The sequence below is a fragment of the Castanea sativa genome, chromosome 7 (genome assembly GCF_040712315.1).
Source record: "Castanea sativa cultivar Marrone di Chiusa Pesio chromosome 7, ASM4071231v1".
NCBI classification, from domain to species: domain Eukaryota; kingdom Viridiplantae; phylum Streptophyta; class Magnoliopsida; order Fagales; family Fagaceae; genus Castanea; species Castanea sativa.
The window spans coordinates 32447612-32474163 of NC_134019.1; the positions used below are offsets into that span (position 1 = coordinate 32447612).

General features: G+C 33.5%; 1 protein-coding gene across 1 annotated transcript; it reads right to left on the bottom strand.

Moving 5' to 3' along the window:
- Positions 1–13514: 13514 nt before the first annotated feature.
- Positions 13515–24025, bottom strand: LOC142643493 (uncharacterized). Its single transcript, XM_075818150.1, has 9 exons — positions 23557–24025; positions 22690–22807; positions 22432–22600; positions 19720–19939; positions 17958–18075; positions 17658–17832; positions 15512–15574; positions 15153–15328; positions 13515–13798 (listed from the first exon to the last, which is right to left on the bottom strand). Exons 1-9 carry the CDS (start codon positions 23895–23897, stop codon positions 13673–13675), a joined length of 1506 nt encoding a protein of 501 aa, XP_075674265.1. The 5' UTR covers positions 23898–24025; the 3' UTR covers positions 13515–13672.
- Positions 24026–26552: the final 2527 nt, after the last annotated feature.

The following is a 26552-nucleotide window of genomic DNA, read 5'->3' on the forward strand; positions in this document are numbered from 1 at the left end:
AATGATATTCTCACGTGTAATGGTTTGAGAAGCGTGCGAAGGCTGTGGTGTTGAATCAAAACTTCATTTTTCTCCTCGGATGGGAGAAAAAATGAATTTTTGAGGGGTTATTGTGGGGGCAGAAGGGTCAGAATATGTTCTTGGGCCTTGGGCTTGATCTGAGGGTATTAAATTGTTCGAGGAGGGTTTAGTGGTAATAACTATACCGAACTTAAAAGCCTACAAGCAAACTATTGCGAAAGAGGTTGGTGGAAATAGTCCGAGGAGGGGGATCTCCTCGGCTATATGAGGTGAAGACTATACTACGCGCCATGATATTTATAAGGAAATTCTAGGAGGTATGGTGGATGAAGATGTGTTCCACAAGGATACAAAGAGAAAGAGTGAATGAGAAATATTTTAGAAAAAGTTGCTACCACCGCATTAAAGACTCTACACCTAACTCTCTGGCCGCATTAATAAAGAAATGACCTATGAACAGTAGTGATCAGCCTTATAGCTATTGTTTGAAGACTTTAAGAGGGTGGGGGATGGGACAAATATCTAGATTGGTGATCTGGGCCATACGTGGAAGATGGAGGGAGGAAGGAGGATGATATAAAAGGAAAAGAAAGGCATTCAAGGAGGGGGATCGGAGAAGAAAGAGAAAAATACTGTACACACCAACCTCCATTGTAATCTATCTTTAGAAGAGAAAAACACAATACAAACCGTCCTCGGCATACGTCCGAGGAGAGTTCTATTATATAATCAGTTTGTTGCAAGTGAATTGAGGATCTAGCCCATAATCTTTGTTATCCAACATTCATAGAACCTAGGTTTCAAACCCACTCTCTACAAATTTCATTGTATTGAACTTTTTGGGCCTGTTCCCTTCATACAGTTGGTTCGGGTGCAAATTGTGACCCTACAATGGTATTACACATGCACATACATACATACATACATACATATATATATATATATATATAATTTATCATAATTTTTTCCCCTAAACTTTATCAATGTTTAATAAGGTCTAAATAAAAATCAATACTCTACCAATTTGTTTATAGAGTAGTTATACTCATGCTTACTCTTACTTTTTTTTAAGCAACTATGGACTTGAATTTTCGATTATGAATATTGTAAAATCTAGATTTCGTAACAAAAAGAAAGATGATTTATTAAAGGACTCTTTGATTTTATTCTTTTCTTTTGGTAAAATCAATAGAACTTGATTTTATGCATTGAAAGAAAAAATGATGTGTAATTTAGTTTAAATTTAGTCATAGAAAATATTTGGGATTTCAAAGAGTATTGGATTTCATTTTGATACATGATTGAGTTAAAATATGATGAGAAACAATTCAATCATTATATTACTTTTATTTTGTTAATATTTTATTAATAAATACTAGTTTTATATTTCATGTTTTAATTTAGTATTGAATTGTAGTATTTTTCTTTTTTTTGGTTCATCTTTTGGTCCCCAAAGATAAAATGATGATTCCATCTCTGCTTACAATATCTTTGCAACCAGAAGTCTTTCATCAGACAATAATTTTAACTCCCTAAATGCATTGCATCCTATCTTTTTGGTCCCAGAAAACCCATTGTTGTTGGAATCAAAATCTGTGTTACTTAGTTTACAATTAATGTGTAATTTAGTTTAGAACTAGTCATAGAAATTTTTTGGGATCTCAAGAAGTATTGGATTTTTGATAAATGATTGAGTTAAAATAAAATGAGAAACAATTACTTGTTACTTTTCTTTTGTTTATATTTTATTAATAGATACTAGTTTTATATTCCATGTATTAATTTGGTCTTTGTTAGGTTCTAAAGATTTAGATTAAATGTTTAGAATCATGATTGTATTGTGTTGGCAAACTGAGAGTAAAATATGTCTAGTCTAAGTGTTTAGACAATGCTTATAAGTGTGTTTCAAGATTTGAAATCTAGCTGATTGCAGAAAAGATAATTCAAGTTCTATCTTTTTCGATCGATCGAGAATTAGGCTTGACCGATCAAAAATCACCGACACAGTTTTTCTATAGAATTTCAAATTTAGGGTTTCACTTAAACTTCTCTACATATAAAAGGAAAACCCTAATTACGTTTTAGAATAATTGAAGATGACTTGTGTGTTACTCTTTGTGAAATTTGAGAGGTTTTGTACCTTTTAACTACATAAGATTCTATTGGAGCTTAAACTACAATCAATGATTGGTAGAACTAGTTACTGCATCAAGATCAACAAGCGAAGATGATCTGAAACCTTTGAGTGGAGTCTTAAAGTCACAAGTAAAGGTGTGCTTATGCTGCTGTTAATCCAAGAAGAAAAGGAGTCTGTGGATTCAGAGCTTGCACATGGTTATGTTAGTAAGTTACTACATGATGTAGTATAAGATTTAGGGTTAAATCTTTTGTAAAAACTTCAATTATCTTATAGTGGATTTGGTTTACCTTGAGGATAGTTAGGTCAAATCCTCCCCAGATTTTTATCTTGAAACGGTTAGTTTCATTAGTTTTCCTGGGTAATTATATCGTGGTGTTATTTATTTTTCCGCATCTTTGCATGATATGATTTATTTGTGTTTAACCTAGATCTAAAAATTAATCTAAGTAATCACTTGGTTACTTAATTAGGTTAAAACAATCAGGTTTATAGGGGTCTAAACAAACTTTTAATTGGTATCAAAGCAAAGCTCTTGATTTTAGGTATCTTTACCTAGAGTTGATCCTTAACCCCTGCTGTCATGGAACACGGTCACTCTCTTGTGATTTTCCCACACTTTGATGGTAATAACTATGCATACTGGAAAGTTAAGATGAAAGCTTTCTTAAAATCTATTGATGAGAGAGTATGGCTATTTGTTGAGAACGGTTGGGAAAGACCAACTACTGCTATTAGTGAATGGTCTACAGCCCAAAAGGAAACAACAAGCTTTAATAGCAAAGCTATGAATGCGATATTCAATGCTGTTTCCATGGAAGAGTTTAAGAGAATCTCAAATGTGAAGATTGCTCATACTGCATGGAACATCTAGCAAACTATGCATGAAGGTACTAAGGCAGTAAAGATTAATAAATTGCAGCAGTTGACATCTAGATTTAAGAGTATAAGAATATCTGAAGATGAGTCTTTTGATTAATTCTATGCTAAATTGAATGATATTGTTAATTCTGCTTTTAATTTGGGTGAAATCTATAATCAACCTAAAATTGTTAGGAAAATTCTTAGATCTTTGACTGAGGATTTTAGACCTAGAGTGATTTCCATAACTGAAAGTAAAGATGTTGACTCTATCCCTGTAGATGAACTTGTTGGGTCTTTTCAATCTATGAATCTGATTTACCAAAGACGAATAAATCCAAATCTAGGGTCATAAAATCTATTGATGATGTTGATGATTGTGGATTTGATGATAAACTATCATCTACTAAGATTGCTTACCTTGCCAAGAACTTTAGAAACTTTCTGAGAAACAATAATAGGAGGGCAAGAAACAGAAACAACGTTGATTTTAGGAATGTGAAGAAGAATGACACTGATAAGAACAATAATGGTGAAAAATCAAAAGAAGTAGTAGGTCAATCTTCAACTAATTCTTAAGGACAATAGTGTTATGGTTGTCAAGGTTACGATCATATGAAATTTGAGTGTCCAACCTTCTTAAGGTCAAAAGGTAAGGCTATGGCTGTTACCTTAGTGATGTTGAAGGTTTCAATCATGAGTCTGAAAGTGATCAAGAAGGAAATTTCATGGCTTTCACTACTACTACTACTACTGTAGTAAGTGAAATTGAGACTATTGATGAAAACCCTTTTAATGAGGAACTCTCTAAAAATACAAATTTGAAAGAAACTTATAACAAACTTTGAAAATAGTAGTTAAAGATGCTATGAGTGTGAAATTAGGTTTGAAAAAGATAAACACTCTTGAACTGGAAAAGAAAAATTCGCTGCTAAAGTTGTTTGATGTTAATGAACTATTGAACTCTGTTAAGATTAAGAACATGTCCTTGATAGAAAAGGTTAAAAGTTTAGAATTAGACTTATCTATTGCTAGAGAACAAATAAATAGATCTTCTACCTCTAAACTAGATGAGATGCTGCATGTTCAAAAGTCTATTTCTGATAAGACAGGTCAGGGTTTGTTGAGAATGGATTTACTACCATAGTAAATCCTCCTAAGTTTGTGTTGGCTACATCTTCCTATACTGTTAGTCAAACTTCTACTGATGTTAAGATTAATAAGAAAGTAGCTCCTGTTTCTAGAAGAACTAAGGTAGATATGAGTGAGTCTAAGCTCAAAAAGAAAAATCAATCTGAAAGCAAGAAGAACCGCAAACCACAGTGGTTTTGTCACTTTTGCGGTAGAGCTAGGCATACTAGACTAAATTGCTTTAAGCTGCAAACTTTAAAGCAATCTCCCAAACAAAAAAGTGTCTGGGTCAAAAGCACAAGATCCTCTTGCACTTATTCATGAGTTGGTGAAGGTTCTTGACCTTTATACCAATGCTGGAGTTGATATTAGGAATAATTCCAACTCCAAGTTTGCATCTAAAAAGGTCTGGATGCAAAAAACTCAATCTCAGTGAGTCTGTCTGACATGGTCCTTATGTTAATTCTTTCTATCTCTTGTGACCAAAAACTATTTTTCTTTAGGATTGCATTTGCATTCCATTCATACATTGCATTCTAGGTTTGTTTTATTTTATGTTTTTTAGTTTTTTTTAAAAAAAAAAAATAGAAAAAAAAAATTGTATTATGCATCTTCGAGATGTGTAATTGAGGTTGGCATATGAAATTTACATTTCATGACTGTGTACCTTGTTTAGTTTTGATGAGCTTTATTTTTCTGCACTTTGCTAGTTTGTGCTATGTAGTGCTTATATGTGTGAGTTGTTTATGGTTTTTAAACACATGCTCTTGATTTTGAAGTCACATTCTTTTGACTGTAAGGACTAGAAAATTCTAGGATAAAGGTATAAATAATCATCTTACCACTGTTACTCGCCAATCATGAACACCTGTGTACAAATTATAAAAGCCGTACTTCATAAGGTGTAGTACTTGCACAGCAAAATTCTTAAGGTGTTACTATACATTAGTTAAAAGAAGTAAAAAGAAAAATGTGCTTCAAAAGAAAAAGAAAAAGAAAAAGAAAAATCAATAAAAAATTGCATGATTGCAAGCGTATTTTCTAAGAGATGTGAGAGTTATATGATGTAACTCTTTAGGTGATAGTCACTATCAAACTTATGTGATGAATAATGTAGAAAGTGTGTTTATTTTTTATATTTACATGTCACCCTGCGAGTATCTCATGCACTTGCTAGTTGCACACACCACAAGCAAAACTTTGTTAAATTTGGTACATGTGATTGAGTTGTAATGTTTTTATGGCCTACCAAAATTAAATTCTTGAAGTGTTTAATGCATCTCTGGGGTGTGAGAAAAGATAAAAGTGAAGAAATTTGTTAAAGTTGAATTTCTTTTTGAAAAATTTGGTTTTGAAGATCATTTGAAATCATGAACATTCATGTCATATCATAAAACCAATTTTTCAAATGATTCTGCAGAAAATTTTTCTAGATTTTTTCAAAATTTCCATCTCTTTGAAATTCGACCGATCGAGTCTGTTTTTCAACCAATCGAAATGTGAAGGAGAAAAATAGTATTTTCTTTTAAAAGTCTCAAGTTGCCTCGATTCCTTCCTGATTCCTCTGGACTGATCGAGCCTGTTTTCCTGTTGTTTTCGATTTCTGCTCGATTCCTCTCGATAGATGGAATTTCAAATTTTTAGAACATATAGGAATCAGATCTGAATTTTTCAAAAACTTCTTTTTGTCTATCTCTTCGATTCCTCTCTCGATCCCTCTTCTCAAAAAAAAAAATTTGTCGTTTTTGTGGTCAAAGCTTCAAAGGTTTTCTTCATCTATACTAGGTAAGACTATTTTAACCTTACTTTTTCATCTTTTTACATGTTTACATGCATTTTTCATGAAATTTTTAGGGATTTTCACACATTAGAAATTTTGGGGTTTTTGATCAATTTTAAACCATGATTTTTTGTTCATACATCATTTAAACATGTTTTCTATGCTTTAATTTCAAAACTTTTAAGTTTTATTGGAAATTTTGAAATTAGGGTTCTAAGTTCTTGAGAATTTGGGGATTTTGTGAAATTGGACAAAATTGAGTAAAATTGGCTAATGTTGTTGATAAATTGAGTAATTATAACTTTTTTTTATACATGTTGTGTTGTTCAATTGATAAATATAAGGATTTTTGAGAATTAGGTTTTTCAAAATTGGGAACTTTTCTATAATTCTTAAATTTACCTTGTTAGTTTTGCAATTTGTGATGATTTTGGACTGTTTAAGAACATTAGATTGTGCATCATGTAAGGTTAACTGTCATGCATCATATGGTCTTTAAATTTGCATGTTATTTTGTCTCTAATCCTTCTTATGCAGTCTGCCCTTGGTTTTTGTGCTTTTTCCTCTTTTTGACTCTTAAACGTGGCTTCTAAACTTGGTAGGAATTTCAAAACTAGAGTCAATAGGAACCCTAAGTCTTCCTCTTCTTCTAGTTCAACCTTAAGTGTTAGGTTCTGACTAAAAAATGTGAGGAAGCTTATGAGACCTTAAACAAATACAAGTCTATTTAGGGTGAAAGGGAGATAGTATTGAGTGAGTTAGATCCTTCTATACGTAGGACCTTTGTGGCTAGGAACTGGGTTTCTCTATGTGAGTTGTCTGAAACTCCTCCTGCTGCCTTGATTAAAGAGTTTTACTCTAATCTTTCTGTTTATTCTGAGGAAACCGGTGGTCATTACTTGACTACTTGGATCCGTGGTCAAGAGTTTACCCTAACTAAACAAGTTTTTTCTGAGGCTTTAGGAGTACCCTTAGTTCATAAACCTACTTATCCATACACTGAGTTTCCTGCTGTAGATGATATGATGTCTCTTCTTTGTGGCCGTCTTGTTTCTTGGGGATCAGAACCAAGAATCAACTTTTGTGAGTTTACTGAACTTAACTCATTATACTTACGGATCACTTGTCACAACATCTATCCTATCTCTCATGTTCATACTGCACTTATTGAGCATTATGCTTTTCTCTATGCTCTTATCACATATGGTTCTATGTGTTTCCCTTCCATGTTTATTCAAATCATTGTTGATGTCTATAGGAGTAAGAGTAAAGGTCAAAATTTATTCTTTCCTTTGTTTATTTTTAGGATTTTGAGATTTTTAGAGTTGTCAAAGTTTCCTTTCCTTGAGTTAGTACACATTATGGCCCCCATAGGAACTACCTATCTTAGATAGAGATAGGCACAGATAAAGAGTGTTAAGCCAAGCACTGGGACGTCTAAGAGACCATGAGGAGATGCTTCTACTACCTTTGGTGCCATGCCTACTGCTGAGGAGACTTATGTGGATCCAGCTGCTGCTATGGATCCTGCTGGTCGTGCTGAGGATGTTGATCCTTCAGTAGCTCCTCCATTGTCACTGTAAGCTATGATGTAGTCTATCATGACGACTCAGGCTGCTCAGGGAGAGCTGCTTGGTGGGCTATTAACTGAGGTTGCATCATTGAAAACTGACTTCTCAGATTATAGAAGTTCTTTTCCACATCATCCACCCTTTGAGGACTGAAATTGCCTTTGGCAATACGTAACAAAAAAGGGGAGTAGTTTTATGATGTATATAGGGGGAGTACATGTATTTTGGCTAAGGGGAGTACTTTGTTTTGATGTATTTATTTTTCTGTTTTTTAGTTCTTTCTTTGTTTCACTTAAACATTGATGTCATGAGATTATGATAGTTGATGATTTTAAGGTTATTCATTTTGATGTGTTCACTATCTAATTGTTTGTTTTTGTGATTTCAAAGTTTAAATTCTGTTTAGAATGTTTCACTGTGTTTTCCACACGTGTTTATGACTTGTTTTTAGTGTTTTAGGAATTTACAAGTTAAATCTTTCAACAACTGTTGTCTATACTAGCAACTAATAGTTAGTAGTTGTGTAAGATTTGTATTAGGGCAATATCTTGTATTTGAGCTGGTTTTTGTTTAAGCATTACATGTTGTATGTGTGTTTTGTCACGGATTGCCAAAAGGGGAGATTGTTAGGTTCTAAAGATTTAGATTAAATGTTTAGAATCATGATTGTATAAGTGTGTTTCAAGATTTGAAGTCTAGCTAATTGTAGAAAAGAGAATTCAAGTTTTGTATTTTTCGACCGATTGAGAATTGGACCCGACCAATCGAAAATTGCAGACATAGTTTTTCTGCAGAATTTTAAACAGGCCCAAGCCCACGTAAACGTTTAGGGTTTCACTTAAACTTCTCTACATATAAAAGGAAAACCCTAATTACGTTTTAGAAGAGTTGAAGAAGACTTGTGTGTTACTCTTTGTGAGATTTGAGAGGTTCTGTACCTTCTAACTACACAAGATTCTATCAGAGCTTAAACTACAATCAAGGATTGGTAGAACTAGTTGCAACATCAAGATCAACAAGTGAAGATGATCTGAAACCTTTCAGTGGAGTCTTAAAGTTACAAGCAAGGGTGTGCTTGTGTTGCAGTTAATCCAAGAAGAGAAGGGGTCCGTGGATTTGGAGCTTGCACGTGGTCGTGTTAGTAAGTTACAACATGAGGTAGCATTAAATTTAGGGTTAAATCTTTTGTAAAAACTTCAATTCTCTTATAGTGGATTTGGTTTACCTTGAAGATAGCGAGGTCAAATCCTCCCTAGGTTATTACCTTAAAACAGGTTAGTTTCATTGGTTTTTCTGGATAATCATATCATGGTGTTATTTACTTTTCTGTATCTTTGCATGATATGATTTATTTGTGTTTAACTTAGATCTGAAAATTAATCTAAGTAATCACTTGTTTAATTAATTAAGTTAAAATAATCTAGTTTAAAGGGGTCTAAATGAACTTTTAGTCTTCATTATAGTATATTTTTATTTTTGAATCCCAGCATTTTTGTTGTTCATCTTTTTGTGTTTTGAATAAGAACATATATATGGTATGGTAAATTAACAGACCAACCCTCATTATTTCTTTGAGATCCTATGCTATCAAATGTATCTCCATTAAACACTATCAAATTCAATCTGTAGGACTTATTGGTAACATAGATTGTTTGGAAAACCATTAAGCTGGTTCCTAATTATTATACATCTATTATTGTGAAACTTTACAAACACCTTACCTTATATATATATATCACCATAGAAGCTACCATATAATCTTAATTAGCATTAGTGGGTTACCCTAGTTTTAAAGAATAAGTACGTGTCACTTTCCAAGATAAGGTCTGCTTCAAATTTCCACAAGATTCACTGAACAAGCCAATTCCCTTTCACTTTCAAGAAAGTTACAAAACAAAATTGATTGAATCCAAGGAACAAAATAAGATACCTTATTTAAAGGCTGTCGATGAAGACACACACTATCCTTATCAAAACCCTGAAAGCATCTTTCACGTGATGACAAGTTCATGTTCATTGCCTTTGTTTGTGACCTCCTCATGAAGGTATCTTTTGTCCAATTCTTATTTTTTACCTCTCTCTCTCTCTCTCTTGGGTTGTCAAAGATGGAATCTTTTTAAATAATAGAGATAAGAGAATTAACAGTTTTTTGCAACTTTCTGAGGCTGGTCTTGTCATTTAGGGTTTGGTGTCTTTGTCTACTTTTGGGAGTTGTTGAGTGGCATTATTGTTGCTCTCTACCTTTGTCCTTGCAAGCATTCCACTTATTGGCCCTTACTCAAACCTACATCATCATTTTCTCTATTCTTTTCATCTTACCCTTCAAATTTCAACTCTTTTGAGAGAGAGAGAGAGAGAGAGAGAGAGAGAGAGTTGAGTATTAGTTAAAAGGGTTTTTTCTTTTTTCCAAATAATTACCGACTCTTTTTCTTTCCCCATCTACAAAGTTAAAATGGTGATTATTCATTGTTCTCGAAATCTACTTATTCTGCTCAGTACTTAGAACTACATCAGTGTAATGTCATGACTATAGTCATTGTGGCTTCAGCTCCTTTGGTATCACATTGGTTCTTTTATAAAAAAAAACCCCCTTTCATTTCTTTGAATTCAATTACATAGGAAATGTGCTCTAATTAATCATGAGTATACTGCATGTCCTCCATTTTCTTACTTCATGCGCATCGATCACCTACAGTATAATAATAAAAGTAATTCTTAGGGTTACATTCACGTCTGAGCTAGGACCAAAAAAGAATGTTACTTTGATATGACATTATGACCAATTAAATGTGGCTGCTTGAGAGAGGGGTTGAAACATTGAGTTGTTTTAAATGCTTTATGGCCAAAATTCAACAGATACAAGAGCCAAAACAATGAAAACAAAATACTTTTTTTCTGTAAAAAGCAATTTGCTTGATGCATTGAACACAACATCCCATCATTGAATTATGCATATTCCTTTATTTTCTTTTTAGAAGATAAATGATACACATTCAAAATGATCATATCACACCACAGTACCATACTTATCTTGCATGGAAAATCTTGATGTTGATTAGAATTAATTTCTCATAACCCAGATTTTAGTTTTGTTTAGAAAAACAATAAAGCTAAGATCTTCAGTATTTCTAGAAGAAACATTTTATAATCTTTGATTAGTTGATAACATTAATATTTAGTAAACGCAATTAATTTGGAATGAAGAAGGGGTGGAATGCAACAATTGGTTTGACAATTTGACTTACCTATATTTGCTTTAAATTATTTGTGGTTACCTAATATACACTAATAGATGATAGCAATCAGGCTATCTCAGACCAAATCTTACAAGAATACCAACTCCCCCACCAGCCTATCAGGCTATCGCTAGCCTATTGACATCTTTACTCAATAGATGATAGCAATCCTAAATAATTGAGATTTGTTTTGTGTAGTATTTAAGTCAACCTTTAAAAAAATAGAGGAAAAACTTTGGCAACAAACTTGGATTTTCTTTTTACATCTTCTATGTTTGTAAAATTTCCAAAAAAAATCAATAATTATGTTTCAATAAAAATATGAAATGTTTAGAAATTTTTGTAATATAAAATTATGCATAAAGAATAACTTTATAGATCGAATAATAAATAAAATTCGATTGACACTAAATTTTACATGTATATTAAGAACATAAATAACATGTAATCCAACAATTAGATTTTTAAAATATGTAACTATTTTAATTTTTTAAAAAGGAAGTTAAGGCTAAATCAAATAATAAATAAAATTCAATAGACACCAAATTTTATATGCGTGTTAAGAACATAAAAAACATGCAATCTAACGATTAAATCTTTAAAGTATGTAACTATTTTAATTTTTTTTTAAAGGAAGTTAAGGCTAAATCATGTTTTTAGCCAATTTGTAAATAATAATAATAATTAGTTTATATAGAAAACTTTAAAACCATTTTCTAAATACAACTGTAATTGGAGAATATTTTCTTCTTTAGTCTATTTATGAAATTTATCAGAGTATAATAATAGAGAATTTCCTTCCATTCAAATATCCTCTTAAAAGAAAAGAAGAAGATATATGCATATAAACAGTAAAAAAAAAAAAGGCATAAAACTTCAGCAAAAGTCTTGCAGATAGATACAACAAAACAAAAGATATATATTCCGACTTTCTTGAACAGAGAAATTGCATCTTTGAAGACCTTTTTCGAAATGAACAAAAAGCTTTTGTGGTAAATAGTTGAAAAAAAAAAACGTGGGACTGAAGAGTCAGAAGGGCGCGTGGGCATGACGTGTCAGAAAAATAGAAAGAAAGATGTGGGTGGAATCGGTTCGCCGCATATGAACGGCGGTGCTTTCAACAATTGGAATATTAGTGGATCCCACCCTCCATAAGATTCTCTCTCTCTCTCTCTCTCTCTCTCTCTCTCCAATTTCTGGATTTGTCTCCTCCCATCTAATCTCTATTCTCATAGCTCGTTTTCTCCAACTACTTTATTCATATCAACATTTCCACCCCAAGCCTAAAAAGTAAAAACGTGCGCCTATCCAATCCACAATCCAATCCACTATTCTTTTATCTCAACTCATCTCTACCACAAGTGTAATCATAACCTTCTTTTATAATGAACCAACCTACACCCCTCAATAAAAGTTTCTCTCTCTCTTTCTCTCTCTCTCTCTCTCTCTCATTTGCAATGGTTTTGCATTTGGCTTTTAGCTATTACATAGTTTTACTTACATCCACTTTGCTTTGCTTTGCTTTACATCATTTGATTTTGTGTATTTTTCCCTGTCATCTCAGTTGGGTCACTGATTGATTCTTATGTAAAAGAATAGAACATTTTATCAGCGTGCATATTCCTTATACCAGGATGTCAAACCAATGGTTTAGACTTCAAGCATTAAAAATATGAGAAATGATTTTGTGTATTTCCTCCGTCATCTCAGTTGGGTCACTTATTGATTCTTGTGTAAAAGAATAGAACATTTAATCAGCATGCACATTCCTCGTCCCCATATCAAACCAATGGTTTAGATTTTAAGCGAAAATAACATTACAAATATGATAAATGCCTATGTCCACAATATTTTCACAACACTTTCATAACAAATTCTAAATAGCTGGTTGTTATTGATTATTTGTTACTGATAAACAAAAAAGTAATTTTAGAAGTACAATTTAAATTAGAACCAATAACTTATCATCTAAGATTTGTTGTGAAATGTTGTGAATGTAACATGTTTCCAAAAAAAATATCGTTTGCACATGCCCTCTAAGTTCACATCCTCTCTCTCCCTCTGTACATAAATAACAAAAGGAGCTGAAGAAGAGAAAAGAACATAGTGGTAAAAACATCCAAGGAATTGTACCAAGACCAAGGTGATAAACAGATTAAAATTAACACAGCAACAAGCATTAGTTTCTATTTTTAAAATTTTTTTCTTAGCTTTTAAAATAAAAAATCTGAAGGACTAGCACCCTGAATATTAAGCAATAAGGAATTTCCATTTTCTAATGAATTTGATACATGCAAAAGAGTTTCTCATGCTCTTGCTTGGAAAGCATGTGTGATACAACTGTTAACAAATAACTTTCTTGAAGACAGCAAAGCTCAATGAATATTTACTGAAAACCTGGTGTCATATAAAACAGGGAGTCATCCAATCAGATGAAAATTGTCCAAAACATATAATCTTGTGATGCACAAGCACTTACCGTATTTGATGTTACAAGCTATCCTCTCTTACATGTTGGGGTGTGTGCAGTGTACCCAACAATACTAGAGAAACAGATTCTGTTGCGAAGGGATCAAACAAAGCATGGAGGTTTCGTTGTTGATGCTGTGGTCCCTAAAAGTGGACAATAAGCTTAAAAACATGCTTTCCATGTGTGGCAACGTCTTCACTAAAATGGTCCCTGTACAATTCAAAGTGATGCTCCCCCAACCCTCCCCAAAAAAGTAGGGAAGAAAAAAGAAAAAAGAAAAAAGAGGAAGTATATAACGCTACGAGGGAACACCGGAAACATTGACAGTAAGATTGTCAAATCTATTTGCAATTTTTTGAGATGTTAGAAGCATTCAACTACAAGACTAGAACGATTATGGTAAATAATAACTCGAGCAAAAATGCCCTCTTGGGCTCACATTATATACATGCATACAAGCCACACTCACTGTTCTGTCTTGATGAAATGAGTAGTCAGAAGCTTTGAGACTGTGAAGCCATTGAATGAATCAACCCCAAAAAGTTCTTTTAGCTTATCATCACATAAAATTCTCCTCTTATCAGATGGGTCCTTCAGGAACAAGCAGAAAGTCGTGTGAGAATAACAATTCAGGCACCAAATCTTGTGAGTTTCAAAATAAAAAGGACATTACTGAATTAAAACCATTAGTAAAATCATCTGTATCATACAACTCGAGATAGCACATCAAACATATCCATCATGCTGATGCCTTGAAGCCATAATTTAGACAAATACTTCAAGGAAAGCAAGTTACAATTGGAGTACGCAATAAGTTGAAAAAGTCCAATCAAGCCTATCAAGGTATAATTGATTGGGCCAACAACACTTTAACAAACTGACCCATAGGCTATCTACTTAGCCCAGGCTCGAAAATAACAATATTACTAATAATAATAAAGAAAGAAAAAATGACAGTGACGATAGCATTGCACAACAAGATTTGGCATTAAATTCAAAATAATACTTAGAATAGAACATTAATGATTGGACAAGGAAAGCTCCCCCTCAAAATTGACAAATAGAACAGAAAATATTAAGGTAATTTGCCTTTAAGGCATCAACAAGGATTTCCCTCAAAATTGACAAATAGATCATTAAGTGTCCGTTTGTCTACAACTTATTTGACAAGCTTTTATGTACAATTTTTTAAAACCTCTCTTTTTCTTACTTTTTTCGAAGTACAAGCACACTTTCACAGCAACAAGCTAAATAAGTTTATGCCAAATGCAAGTGCACACTAAAGAGCAGCTCAAGCTTCACAACTTGGATCAAGCTTTAGCCTCAAACCTGATTCAAGCTTGTAAAAAGTTCACACCCCAGCTCACCCACAAGCTCTAATTGAGCTTTGTTCTCAACCTAATCTGATGTTAAAACTGTCATTCATCAAACATCCCTATCCATCTATTATGTGTCAGCTTCTATTTTTTTTTTTTGTTATTGACCAAAAATCACAAACTAAAGTTGTTATACGCTAATCTCAACCATTCAGGAGCCTATTCAAGCTGTCCCTGATGTTGGCTTTTATTCTATCAAGCAACCAAAAGCAAGAGAATGAAGCTTGGCTTGTCTACGCAGGCCAATGAGCTCCAAGGGAGCAAATAACATGCTGTGTATACAAAACCTTTTTAATTTACCCACCCTTTAACCTTTTAATATTTGAGTTGCTCAGCGGGCAGAATTTATATGCATGGAGGTCTTCTCACCAGGTGTTAAAAATAGTGAAACTATACCACAAATTGTTGATGGATCAAATGGCATCTCCTCCACCAATAAACAAGGGGTAGAGTAAGGTTAGGAGTTCAATCCGATATTGATGCATAAGTTGTAACTACACATCAAAAGGGGGGAAAAAAAGAGTAACAGATCATTTTAGCATGGGTTTGACCAAGAAGCAACACCATACCTGCAGATCATTCTGTTTTATGTACTCCCACATTCTCTTTACAGCACCAGCCCGAGATAATGAATTTTCACCAGTGCCCAAGAATTTAACAAGAGCATCTGAAAGTGGAAGGCAAGCAAGAAGCCCAGAACTTCCTTTCTTCTGCCGTTTCCCTCTCCTATTTGGATCATCTGAATCTGAACAGTGAAGGGTTAAAACAATATTACTAAGTCAGGACTGCAAATGCACTGATTTCTTTATCAATATTCTTACTAGGGTAGGTTGTTCCAGTACCCAACATTTGCAGAATAGTGTAATATACACAAAGGAAACTTTCCTGACCCATTGAGTTTATACCACACAGACTTGAACTTTCTCACCTTCTTCTTCTTCATCTTCTTGTTTGCACTGCTTCTCTTTTTGTAAAGAGTCATCCGGAACTCCTAAAATACAGAAAGCCATTCATTCAACCATCAAATTAAGTTCTCAAACCTTGTGTTAAAGCTTCAACAAAAAGAATACTTATATTGTGAGTCCAAGCAAACATTATATAGATAGTACAAAACATTGTTTAAGAGTATAATAAAATTGAATATCTTCCCAAGAAGACAATCTCTTGAATAATTTGACACATCTTAACCTGATAAAAATACCAACCTTTATCTATATGCATGGACACTTCAGAACATGTACAACACCCATATCAGACTCATACTAAAAGGGAATGCATAGAGAGAGAGATGCATGGACATTTTTATGAACAGAAATTTAACAATTTTTTTGGAGACTGGATAAGCATAACAATCAACATTCCCAACATCTTTTGGTACCTAGAATACCTTCACTAATTTCCTCTTTGCTGCTTACTTGTTGCCTTTTTTATTTTTTGAGCAGAGAAGCTCAACATTTTATTAAATTTACAATATCTGTTAAACTCCTTTTAGCTTAATGCACAAATTTACAAGGTCTGCAAAACTTCTGGACAACAAAACATAAAAGGATAGACAAATTTAAAGGAAATAACTATCTTTGGAAATTAACCCATGCTCACACAAATCCCAAAAATTTTCTTACGTGTTAGATGTCTTTGCACAAAGTGTTATTCACTAGACATTTATGAAACAAACAATAAAAGTTTTCGCAAATATTACATAAAAGACCCAGAATTCATTCCATGTTTCAAATTAGTTCCCATCTTTTTAATTTTGTCAATTAAAGTCCCAAACTTACAAAATATTCATCTCAATTTGAAGCATCTGTCCATTTTTGTTATTCATCCCCATTATTCCAGGCAGTAACAGAGAAAAGCAGAAAACCTTTTGATAAAACTCTGCATTTCACCTAGGGCTTGTTGATAAACAATTTGACAGCCATTGAACAGAGAGGATGGAGAGAGAAAGCTCCATTTAGAGAGGGAGCTTCATTTAGAGTGAGAAAATGAAAATAAATCTTCTATGCCAATAAATCAAAGCTGGTTTCCAAGGAAAAACAAAAGGTTTTATCAATGGTTTCCCATTTTTCTATGATCTATTACTGCTTGGAATAACGGAAATGGACAGAAGCCTCAAATTGAAATTGTTTCATAAGTTTGGGATTTTGATTTTGACAAAATTGAAAACCTATGACCTGATCTGAAACAGCATATAAACTTTGGGCCTTTTTTATGTAATTTCCCCAAATTTTTGCTAAAATCAGGTTTAGGAGAGGACTAGGTCACTCAAGGCATTTTGCAGCTGTAGTTTGTTCGGACTTCTCATGCAGCAGAAGCCACATAATACCTGCAGGCTATGTCAGAATGTCACATGGAAACTTCAGTAAGCATAAAGAGTTCCCAATGAGCATGAAATACCTGTTTCCAACAAACACAACATAGGTATTGAACGGGACATGTTTTGACACATAGCTGGTTACATTAACAACAAGCCGGTACAAGAAAGGAAGAGAGAAACATCAAACATGTCTCCTGATTGATTATATAAGTTCTTGCATTTACTTTCTAAAGTAGAAATATTATAATACAAGTATCTATGTCAGATATTTCAACTGTCTCCAACCTACAAATCATGAGATTGGAAACTAGAAAATCTGTCCCTGGACATGCAGCCATATACCAGAGTCAACAATATACGCCTGCATGATTTTTTAAAATATTTTTTTATTTTAATAATTCAACGGTTACAGTGAGGGATGGGGGATCTAAACCCTAGACGTCTCCGTTAGAAACATCAACAGCTACTAGTTGAGCTACAAGGCTCAACTGACATATTTGATATTTCCTGCTCCCATACTTATCAAAACAGCCAAAAGCAGCAAGCCATATTCAAACAGACATATTTAAACGAACAGGTCTCTCACTCTATACTAATCATGTGGATCAATAAGTACCATAATGGATAAAGTAATGACGCTCCTTTCCAAATCATAAGTGCTAATATGATGTATATCAAGGTATATGAATCATTCTTTCAATCAAGGAACCAAACCGCCCCAAAAAATAAAAAATAAGAAGCTTCTTTGAGAAGTTACCGTCTTCCACATTTAACGGCCATATATGCTTGGTCAAGGCTTTGTTCATTTGAAACATGTTGATACAATCAACACGAAAGATGGCACGCAACGATTCATCACATAGTATATTTTGCCTATTCTTGGGATCTTGCAAATTATTCTCCCGAATATAGGCCCAAAGTTTCTTGACAACCTGGATCCAAAACAGGAAATAAAACAAGAACAAAGAAAGAAACACTATGAGGAAAAAAAAAATCATCATGTAAAGTAACCGGAAACAAACTGGTAAGGGATTCTTATTAAAATCTTTGAACATGCCTCTGTTCTTGCCAGGTTGGTAGCTCCAGTGAATGTTTGAAGTTGTGGAGAGAGGCTACATAATTTAGTAAAGCCACCTCCTCTTTTCTTGGTATCTTTAACCTTCTTAGCAGACCTCCTTTATAAGATCAAATAATTGAATTTTAAAAAATAACCAGCAACAAGTGATGCAGAGGTACAGACATTAACATGTACATAAGTTCCTAGCAACATATCCTAGCATTCCCATTCCCTCAAATATAACCAGTGAAATTAGAGATCATCAAAAGGAATTTGGAACTATCACATGCTGAACTCCTCGCAATAACTTGAAAAAGTATACATATTAATGATTATCAAAATCTTAACCCAAGCAAAATACATGAGAAATTAACAGAAAATATACAGATTCTAAAAATTAGGGAGAGGATGGAGAGGTGGTGGCTTCAAAATATGGGCGCCTTGAGGGTGATTGGACTTTGGATGTGACTAAGGAACCATATGGTGTCTCCCTCTGGAAGAATATTCAGAAAGGATAGGGAAGGATTTCACAATATGTCAAATGGGGGTGGATAATGGCAGTTGACTACAATTTTGGCTTCATCCTTGGTGTGGGGATACTATCTTGAAGGGTGCTTTTCCGATGTTCTGTATAGCCCGAAATAAAGAGGCCCTCGTTGCAGATAAGATGAATTGGCATGATGGGGTTCTTAATTGGGATGCAATGTTTTTTAAACTTCTTAACAATTGGGAGGTGGGGAGTTTGCAATCGTTCCTAGGTATTCTTTATTCTAGTAAAGTAAATCAAGGGGAGGAGAACAGATTGGTTTGGACCACAGGCTTATCATTGGAACCTTAATGCGGGTCCTTCCATGTATTTTCCATGGAAAAGAATCTGTAAGGTTAACATTCTTTCTAAAGTAGCTTTTTTCTCACGGACTGCGGCTTGGGGAAATACACTCACTAGGGGGAATCTTCGGCAGCAGAATATATGTATTGTTAATTGGTGTTGCATGTGCAAACATAGCAGGATTGACCATAAATTACTTCATTGTAAGTCTGTGCATGATTTAAGGTCTATTGTGTTGTCTTTTTGGCATGCACAGGGTCATGCTAAAAAGGGTGGTGGAACTGCTAGAATGTTGGCAAGGGAACTTTGGAAAACACTAAGCTGATGATGTTGGGGCCATGCTTCATTGTGTTATGTGGATCATTTAATGGGAGATATATCTTCATACTTTCGATGGGATCAAGCATTTGGCTGTGGAGATTAAATACATATTTTACGCACCATGTTTGATTGGATGGCTTCCCCAAGTGCCAATTCTTCCTTACATGAATTTTAGAGCTATGTAATTTTGTTTGATTTTTCCTTAGTATACTACCTGTGTACTAAGGGATCTTCGCACTTTTCCTTTTTTGGTTGAATGAAGCATTATTACTTAGTATGCTAATAATTGTTTCCCATTTTCACTAACAGCTATCAAATCATAAAGGGTCTTCAACATTATAATCAACGAGACAGCTACACATGCAATAAAATGAAGTAGTATTTCCTACAAGCCTGAATGCATGATTCATGTAAAAGACTAAAAGTAAACAAAAACTAGTCAAATCCACATCTTTTTTTTATTTGATAAGCAGTCAAATCCCACATCTTTGCAGATACTTCAATTAATAACTTTTCTTTAAAACAACAGATGATGTTTTAGAGAGAAAGAAAATAACAAAGAAACATGCAAAAAACTACATGAAAAGGAAAAATAATCAAAATAAAACTCACTCTCTTTTCTTGCTTCCTCGTCCATTTCTTTCTTCTTCAAGCCCCTCTTCTTCTTCTTCTTCTTCCTCTTTGATTTTTTCTTCCCTCTCTTCTTCTTCTTCCTCTTCTTTTTCTTCTTCTTTCTCTTCTTCATCATCTTCCTCTTGTTCCTCTGCATTGCTGACATCTTCTGATACAGAACCAGCACTCTCTTCAGCTATTACCTTTTGCTTCACATCTCCTGAATGTGATAAAGGTCACTATTATATTCAGTTTACATGACTGAAGTGGCTCACATATTACACGAGTAAATCATTTTCTGAGTAAGCTCAAAACACCATTGAAAACAAACACAAGTGCAAGATGGATATTTTCAAATAAGACAAGATCATGATGGATCAACTGGTTAGCTATACTTCTTGAAAATGAAAATCCACAGAATTCTAAACTGTTCCAACACCCCCCCCCCCTTTTTTTTCCTTTTTCACGGGAAAAAGCTAAATAATTTGAACTTCAAGGAACAATCTAACTGAAACTCTAGTCAATTGGCCCAATTTCATGGAACGAAAACAACATGATAATTCACTTGGCAAATGACACCAATTTGAACCAGGCATAATATAAGAGATATATATATATATATATATGGGACCAGCTGACTCAATTGGAAATTGTGCCAATTAGAGAGGTTTTGAATTTGGAGGAATTGGCAAGTAAACTAGAATGCCGTGTTTCATCCCTTCCTATAAAGTACACAGGCATGGCTTGGGAGCTCATCATAAGGCAAGAAATATATGGGATCCCATCATAGAGAGAATGCTAAAAAGATTAACTGGATGGAAGAAATTGTACTTATCAAAATGGAGAAGACTCACTCTTATCAAAAGTACATTGTCTAGCTTATTAACTTCTTTTTTAACTTTATTCCCCTTGTTATAGGTTTTGCAAATAGGTTTGAAAAATTCAGAGGGATTTTCCCTGGGATTGTGTGGGAGAAGAGTTTACAAATCACTTAGTGTCCGTTTGGAAACAACTTATCTAGCTTTTTGCTGAAAATCTTTTGCTGAAAGTGTGCTAAAATATACTTGTATCTTGAAAAAATTTGAAAAGGTGAGAAAGGCGGGAAAAAGTGAAGTTTTAAAATGTTGTACATAAAAGGTAAAAGTTAAAGGCTGAGCTTATAAGCTAATGTCAAACACACTCTTAGTCAACTGGAAAAATTTTGTGCATCGATCCATGATGACAATTTGGGGGTTAAGAGGTCAATACATTTTAATCATGTTTTACTAGGGAAATAGTTGTGGTGCTAGGTTGGTGCTTGAATGAGGTTAAAGCCCTATGGTGTGAGATTGTGGAAGAATATCAAAAGAATATAGGATAGCATTTCATCTTTAATTAAATACAATGTTGGGGATGGCACCAAAATTCATTTTCGGCATGAACCATGGAATAGTAAGACTACTCTAAAGGAGCAATATCCTGACATTTTTCTAATTTCCAGAGAAAGAGATGCTAAGGTGGTAGATTATCTAGAGTATATATATATATATATATATATTATTTTTTTATTTTTTTTGATAAGTATCTAGAGTATAAAATTGCTCTTTTTATTGGAATCCTTTGTTAGTTAAACAGTTGACTGAATGGGAATTAGAATTGATGGCTTCCGTTTTGGATGACATTTATGCCCTTAAGTTACACAATGGAGGGTAGATAATCTCATCAAGTTCCCTTCAAAATCTAAAGGCTTTCAATTGGAGACACTACAGGGTATTAAGAGGATGCTGAAAGTCTTTACCTTGGCAAAACATTTGGAAACTTCAATTACCTCCAATGGTGGCTTTCTATATTTGGGGTATGGCATTAGAAAAGAAGTTGTCTATTGATAATCTAGGGAGACAAAGGTTGATAATTATGAGCCAAGGAGAGAGTGGCTCATCTTTTTCTTCATTATACTATGGCTTGGGAGTTGTGGTCTTTGATTTTCTATCTGTTTGGAGTCTCTTGGGTAATGCCTTATTTAGTTTTTCAATGGTTGTACATATCCAAAAAAAAAAGTCTTATTCTTAAAGATTCTTTATGATTGACCTTGATTACTCATACATACTAATATACTATTGACTTTCTAGAGTTTCTGGACACTTTAAGCTTCCATTAAACAATTTTTGTATGTTTACTTCTTCTGCCTCTTCTTTTTTTTTAGTTTGGCCTTTCATTTGTATACTCCTTGTGTACAAGGATTCCGCCCTTTTGAACTTCTTTTAGAGTCACTAGCAATCTACTAGTACTTCCCATCAGAATACTCCCCCACCACAACTTGTAATTTTGGTTAGTCAACAAACCATTGAAGAACAAAAGAACTAAGGTTATCCAACATTATCCGTTCTCACTAAATAACAAGAGATGGAATCAGAGAAACATGATACATGCCAATTGTGAGAATCCCCATTGAATTTCATTAAGCATACCATAACGTTTATTCACATTGAAATTTAGATCGTGGAGTGCAAAGGACAATGCAGACAACAAGAACCAGATTCATCAAATTAAGACACCACTTGCAACAAATAAACTTAGATCTATATACAAGCCAAAGTCACACATCCACAATAAGCTAAAAAAAGATAAGGTTCTAAATTAACAAAAACAAGCTAACATCATGAATGAAGCATACAAGTCACATATCTAGTCTCAAAATCAAAAACATATTGAAAAATAACTTCTCAAAATTACCATTTTCCAACGGCCATATATGCTTGGACAAGGCTTTATTCATTTGAAACATATTAATAGTCTTAACACGAAAAAGGGTATGCAATGATTCGTCACATCTTATGTTTCGCCTATTCTTAGGATCCTGCAAATCATTCTCCCGGATATAGGCCCAAACTTTCTTCACAACCTAAAACCAAAATGGAGGAGGAAAATATGAGTGTGAATTACAGTTCCAATAGGTCCAATTCTAAACACGAAAAGCAGGTTTTAATATACCTGAGTTCTGGCCAATTCAGGCACTCCAACAAATTCTTGAAGTTTTGGAGAAAGGCTACATAATTTATTGAAGCCTCCGCCTCCCCTTTTCTTGACTTCTTTATCTACCTTGTTTGACCTACCACAGTACAATAAAATGTGTTTAGGAAAACAAAATTACAGCAAACATGCAGCCAGAACGGACTCTTTACTTTGTTAATTATTATTGTAAGTTACACACGCACCCAATACGTCTTATAAAAATTGCTTAAGCATATGGAAGGGATGGATTTGATTCATTAGCTATGATAAAATTGCTTCAATAATACACATGGTCTTTTCAATTACTCTGGTGACAATCCATAGCCAACCCCAAAAGTTTTGGGACTTAAAAAAACTGTTGCTCCAACAAATCCTAAGATAATTGAATTTGAACAATGATATACCACCTTCCACCTAATCACCTAATCATGACACGCCCACATATTAACAAAGGCTCCAATTCATCCATAAATTTAAATTAAGTGAATTTAAAAATTAAGGCTCCAATCTTTTCTCATTTGCTATTAAAAATAAAGTTAATTTTAAATCCCTATTAATGTATTTAAATTTTTACTTTTTCACAATTACTTCCAAATCCACTTAACAATAATAATATCTTAAAATTTCTAAAAACAGTAAATAAATATAAACAAATAATTACTTCACAACAATTTAATGTTTATTTCTAGTAAATGTAAAGGGTAAAAATTAAACAACAACAATAACAATTACTATTATCTTAAAACAATAAATAAATTAATAAAACAGAAAAGAAAAATTCTTTTTTTTTTCCCGGCAACCAAACAAGAAATAGGAAAAAAAATTTGTATCAAAGAGAGAACTCACCCTCCTTTCTTTCTACCTTTCGCTTCACTCTCTTCCTCTTCTTCTTCTTCTTCTTCCTCTACGACGTCGTTTTCTTCCTTCACATTCTCCGATTCTCCACCAACCTCTTCTGCGTCTTCTTCTTCTTCTTCTTCTTCCTCTTCCTCTTCTTGTTCTTGCTTCGGCGGTAGGGTTTCAAGGAAAATGTCGATTTGGTCCCTAACGAAGGTTTTCCGGTCAGATAAATCGACGCCGAAATCCTTCTCGAGTTGCCGGCGAATACCGCCGGCAGTGGCCGTGTCGAGGTCCGAGCTCCGGAGTATTTCTCGGAGCCGGTTCACGAGGTCCAAGTCCGATACCATTTTCTCCTCCTTCTAATTTCTCGGTTGCGATATATCGCCGGGATTGAGATATTCCCGGAGAGAGAGAGTGTGTGTTTTTTCGAAAATGGCGTCTCATGCAAGTGAGAAATGAAAACGAAGTGACGAAGCTTAACGGGCACAACTGCACGAAGTACACACTTGGATTTGGATACGAGGGTATTTTTGGAATTTCGCGCTTCGTCGTGGCGGTTTTTTTCGTGCGTCTGTTGAATTAGGTTACTGACTTCTCAGCTTCAATACCTCGCTGGACTGTTTTACCCTTGCGTGTTGTCTTTGGTTTAACCGAATCTCATATTATCCCAATTTGGCCCAAATAGTGTCAGCTGCTTAGGGACATTTTTTTTTTAATGACAATTTTAAATAAAAAAAATTGATACTATTTTTATAGAAATATAAAAAAAATTTAAAAATTCTGTTATTTCTTTCATTTCTTATAAAAAGTTTTTAAAAATATTTCCTAAAGTATCCATTAACAAAATCTATACAACAATCAAGTATCCAAAAATAGAAACCCTAATTTTTTTATTAAAATTTTTTTTTTATTTTAATATAACCATGATAAGTAGTGACAACCTAAATTCTCGGTTTATATCCATTAAAAATCATTAAATGATAACGTATTAGCAAAACAATGTTGTTTTGATGTAGTATGAACCCATCAAAGTTTTCTTTATAAGTTGGTCATTTCATAGTTTTTTAATAAGACATGAACGGAATATTCAAATTGTCATAGTTTTATACATTTAAATAAATAAAAATTGAGTTTAATTTGTCCAAGGAAAAACTCTATGGTTTTTTTCCCCTCTTTTCTAGTTAGTTTATGCTCTAGAATCTATATTATATATCCCTAAGCTAGGACACGATTTTTTTTTTCACATTTTTTTATATAGACAATTATGTGCAATGCACCATTTTAATTTTTATTACTAAATAGAATATAGGAGCAATTTCCATGAAAATATATAGGCTAAAATGCAAAACACACCCACTACATTTCACCAAAATTCATTTCAGTTCTCTAAGTTTTAAGCTTATCCAATTAAGGCATTTTCATAAACTTTTGTTTAATGTTGCAATTAATTGTTCAAATTTTTAATTTTTTTTCTTCAATTTTTTAAAATAAAAAAATCCAATCAATGATTAAGAAATATTTTTCAAGATTTAAAAAAAAAAAAATAATGGAAGCTAATAGAAAGACTTTAATTGAATAAACTTGAAGCTCAAAAGACTTAATAAACAAAAATGAAGTTACAAAACTGAAATGAATTATAGTGAAACTTAGAAAGTGTGTTTTGCATTTTAAGCATTGAATTTTTTTTTGCGTATAAAATAGGAGGATTGAGTTGGTACGGAAGACATTTTTTAGGATGGTTGGTATAGAAGATTGAGTCTTTAGCTTTGACAAAACAAAACGTGTGGAATTTCCTTTGAAAAAATTAGAATAATAAAACGTGTAGAATGTCAAAGGCCCAAAAGACATTTTGATCAATATGGATGACCCTATAATCTTGACCTCTTCTTTTCTCATTCTTGTTCAACGGGTTTCCAACTTTTTGTGCCGGCTTTTAACCCTCGGTAGAATCAACGCGCATCATGGTCTATACTCTCTAATATCAAGTACTTACTTTGAACATGATTAGAAAAAGAAAAAAAATCTAAAAAAAGACTACTTGCTAGTGGCCAAATTTTGAGCAATTTCATTGTCGCAACTCCAGAGCCTTATAACTTAGTAGCATTACGCTTTTAAAAAACCCGAATTCAAATCCTTCTTCCCTTGTTGTAAAGGAAAAATAAATATTCACACAAAGCCAGAGTCAAATTGCAACCAAGAATTAGGAACGGGATAAACCATCCTGTCAAGAAGGTTGCAAAACTGTTGGGACAATGGGCCCTATACTGACCACTCAATTCTCATGCATGAGCCAATGCAAAATCCAAATGTATTTTTTCAGTACGTCTTTTGGATCCTCTGACAAGAAGACAATGGATTTTCTGTGGGCCTTAAGGAGCAGATTCTATGGTCAACTGACCTTCCCTTTTAGCCCATGTTGTAATGCTATGAAGCCACACAAAAATATCAAGATAACGTACATAACGAGAGGAACAGAGGGGGATAGAACATTAAGGGTCATTTGGATAGAGCTTATTGCTGAAAATTGAAAACTAAAAACACTGTAGTAAAATAATTTTTAAATATGTAAATAGTGCTGTGAGACTCATTTTTAATATTTTTTTTTTGAATAAAGTGTGTGGGTCTCATGAACAGTACGTAAATAGTGCAACTACAGTGCGTAAACAGTAAAATTGGTCTCCACACAGTCAAATAACGTGCATGAACAGTATAGGTTACTGTTCATGCATGTTGAAAAAAAACAAAAAAAGAACGACAAAACGTGGCAACAATAATCTGTATCCAAACCGCACCTAAAATAAACAAAAATGGATTCAGTTGCCTTGGTTTGGATTTTAGGAAAAACAAGGGAGAGTATAGGGAGTTTGTGGAGATGAATGCAAAACGGAGCTAAATTCTTAAGCAATCTGATTTTCCTTTCCTCTCTTTTTCCTCGTGATTTCTACAAAAGGTAACCCAAAATAAAAAAGTTATATTTAGTGCACAAAACTCTCATTTTTGCG

Bases quoted from the DNA above. Each gene is read 5' to 3' on its own strand.
- LOC142643493 (XM_075818150.1), bottom strand. From the start codon at position 23,897: ATGGTATCGGACTTGGACCTCGTGAACCGGCTCCGAGAAATACTCCGG. The intron at 22,808-23,556 runs GTGAGTTCTCTC...GTACTGTGGTAG, and splicing joins AAAGGTAGAAAGAAAGGAGG to GTCAAACAAGGTAGATAAAG. The intron at 15,575-17,657 runs GTAACTTCTCAA...TCTGTATTTTAG, and splicing joins GCCGTTAAATGTGGAAGACG to GAGTTCCGGATGACTCTTTA.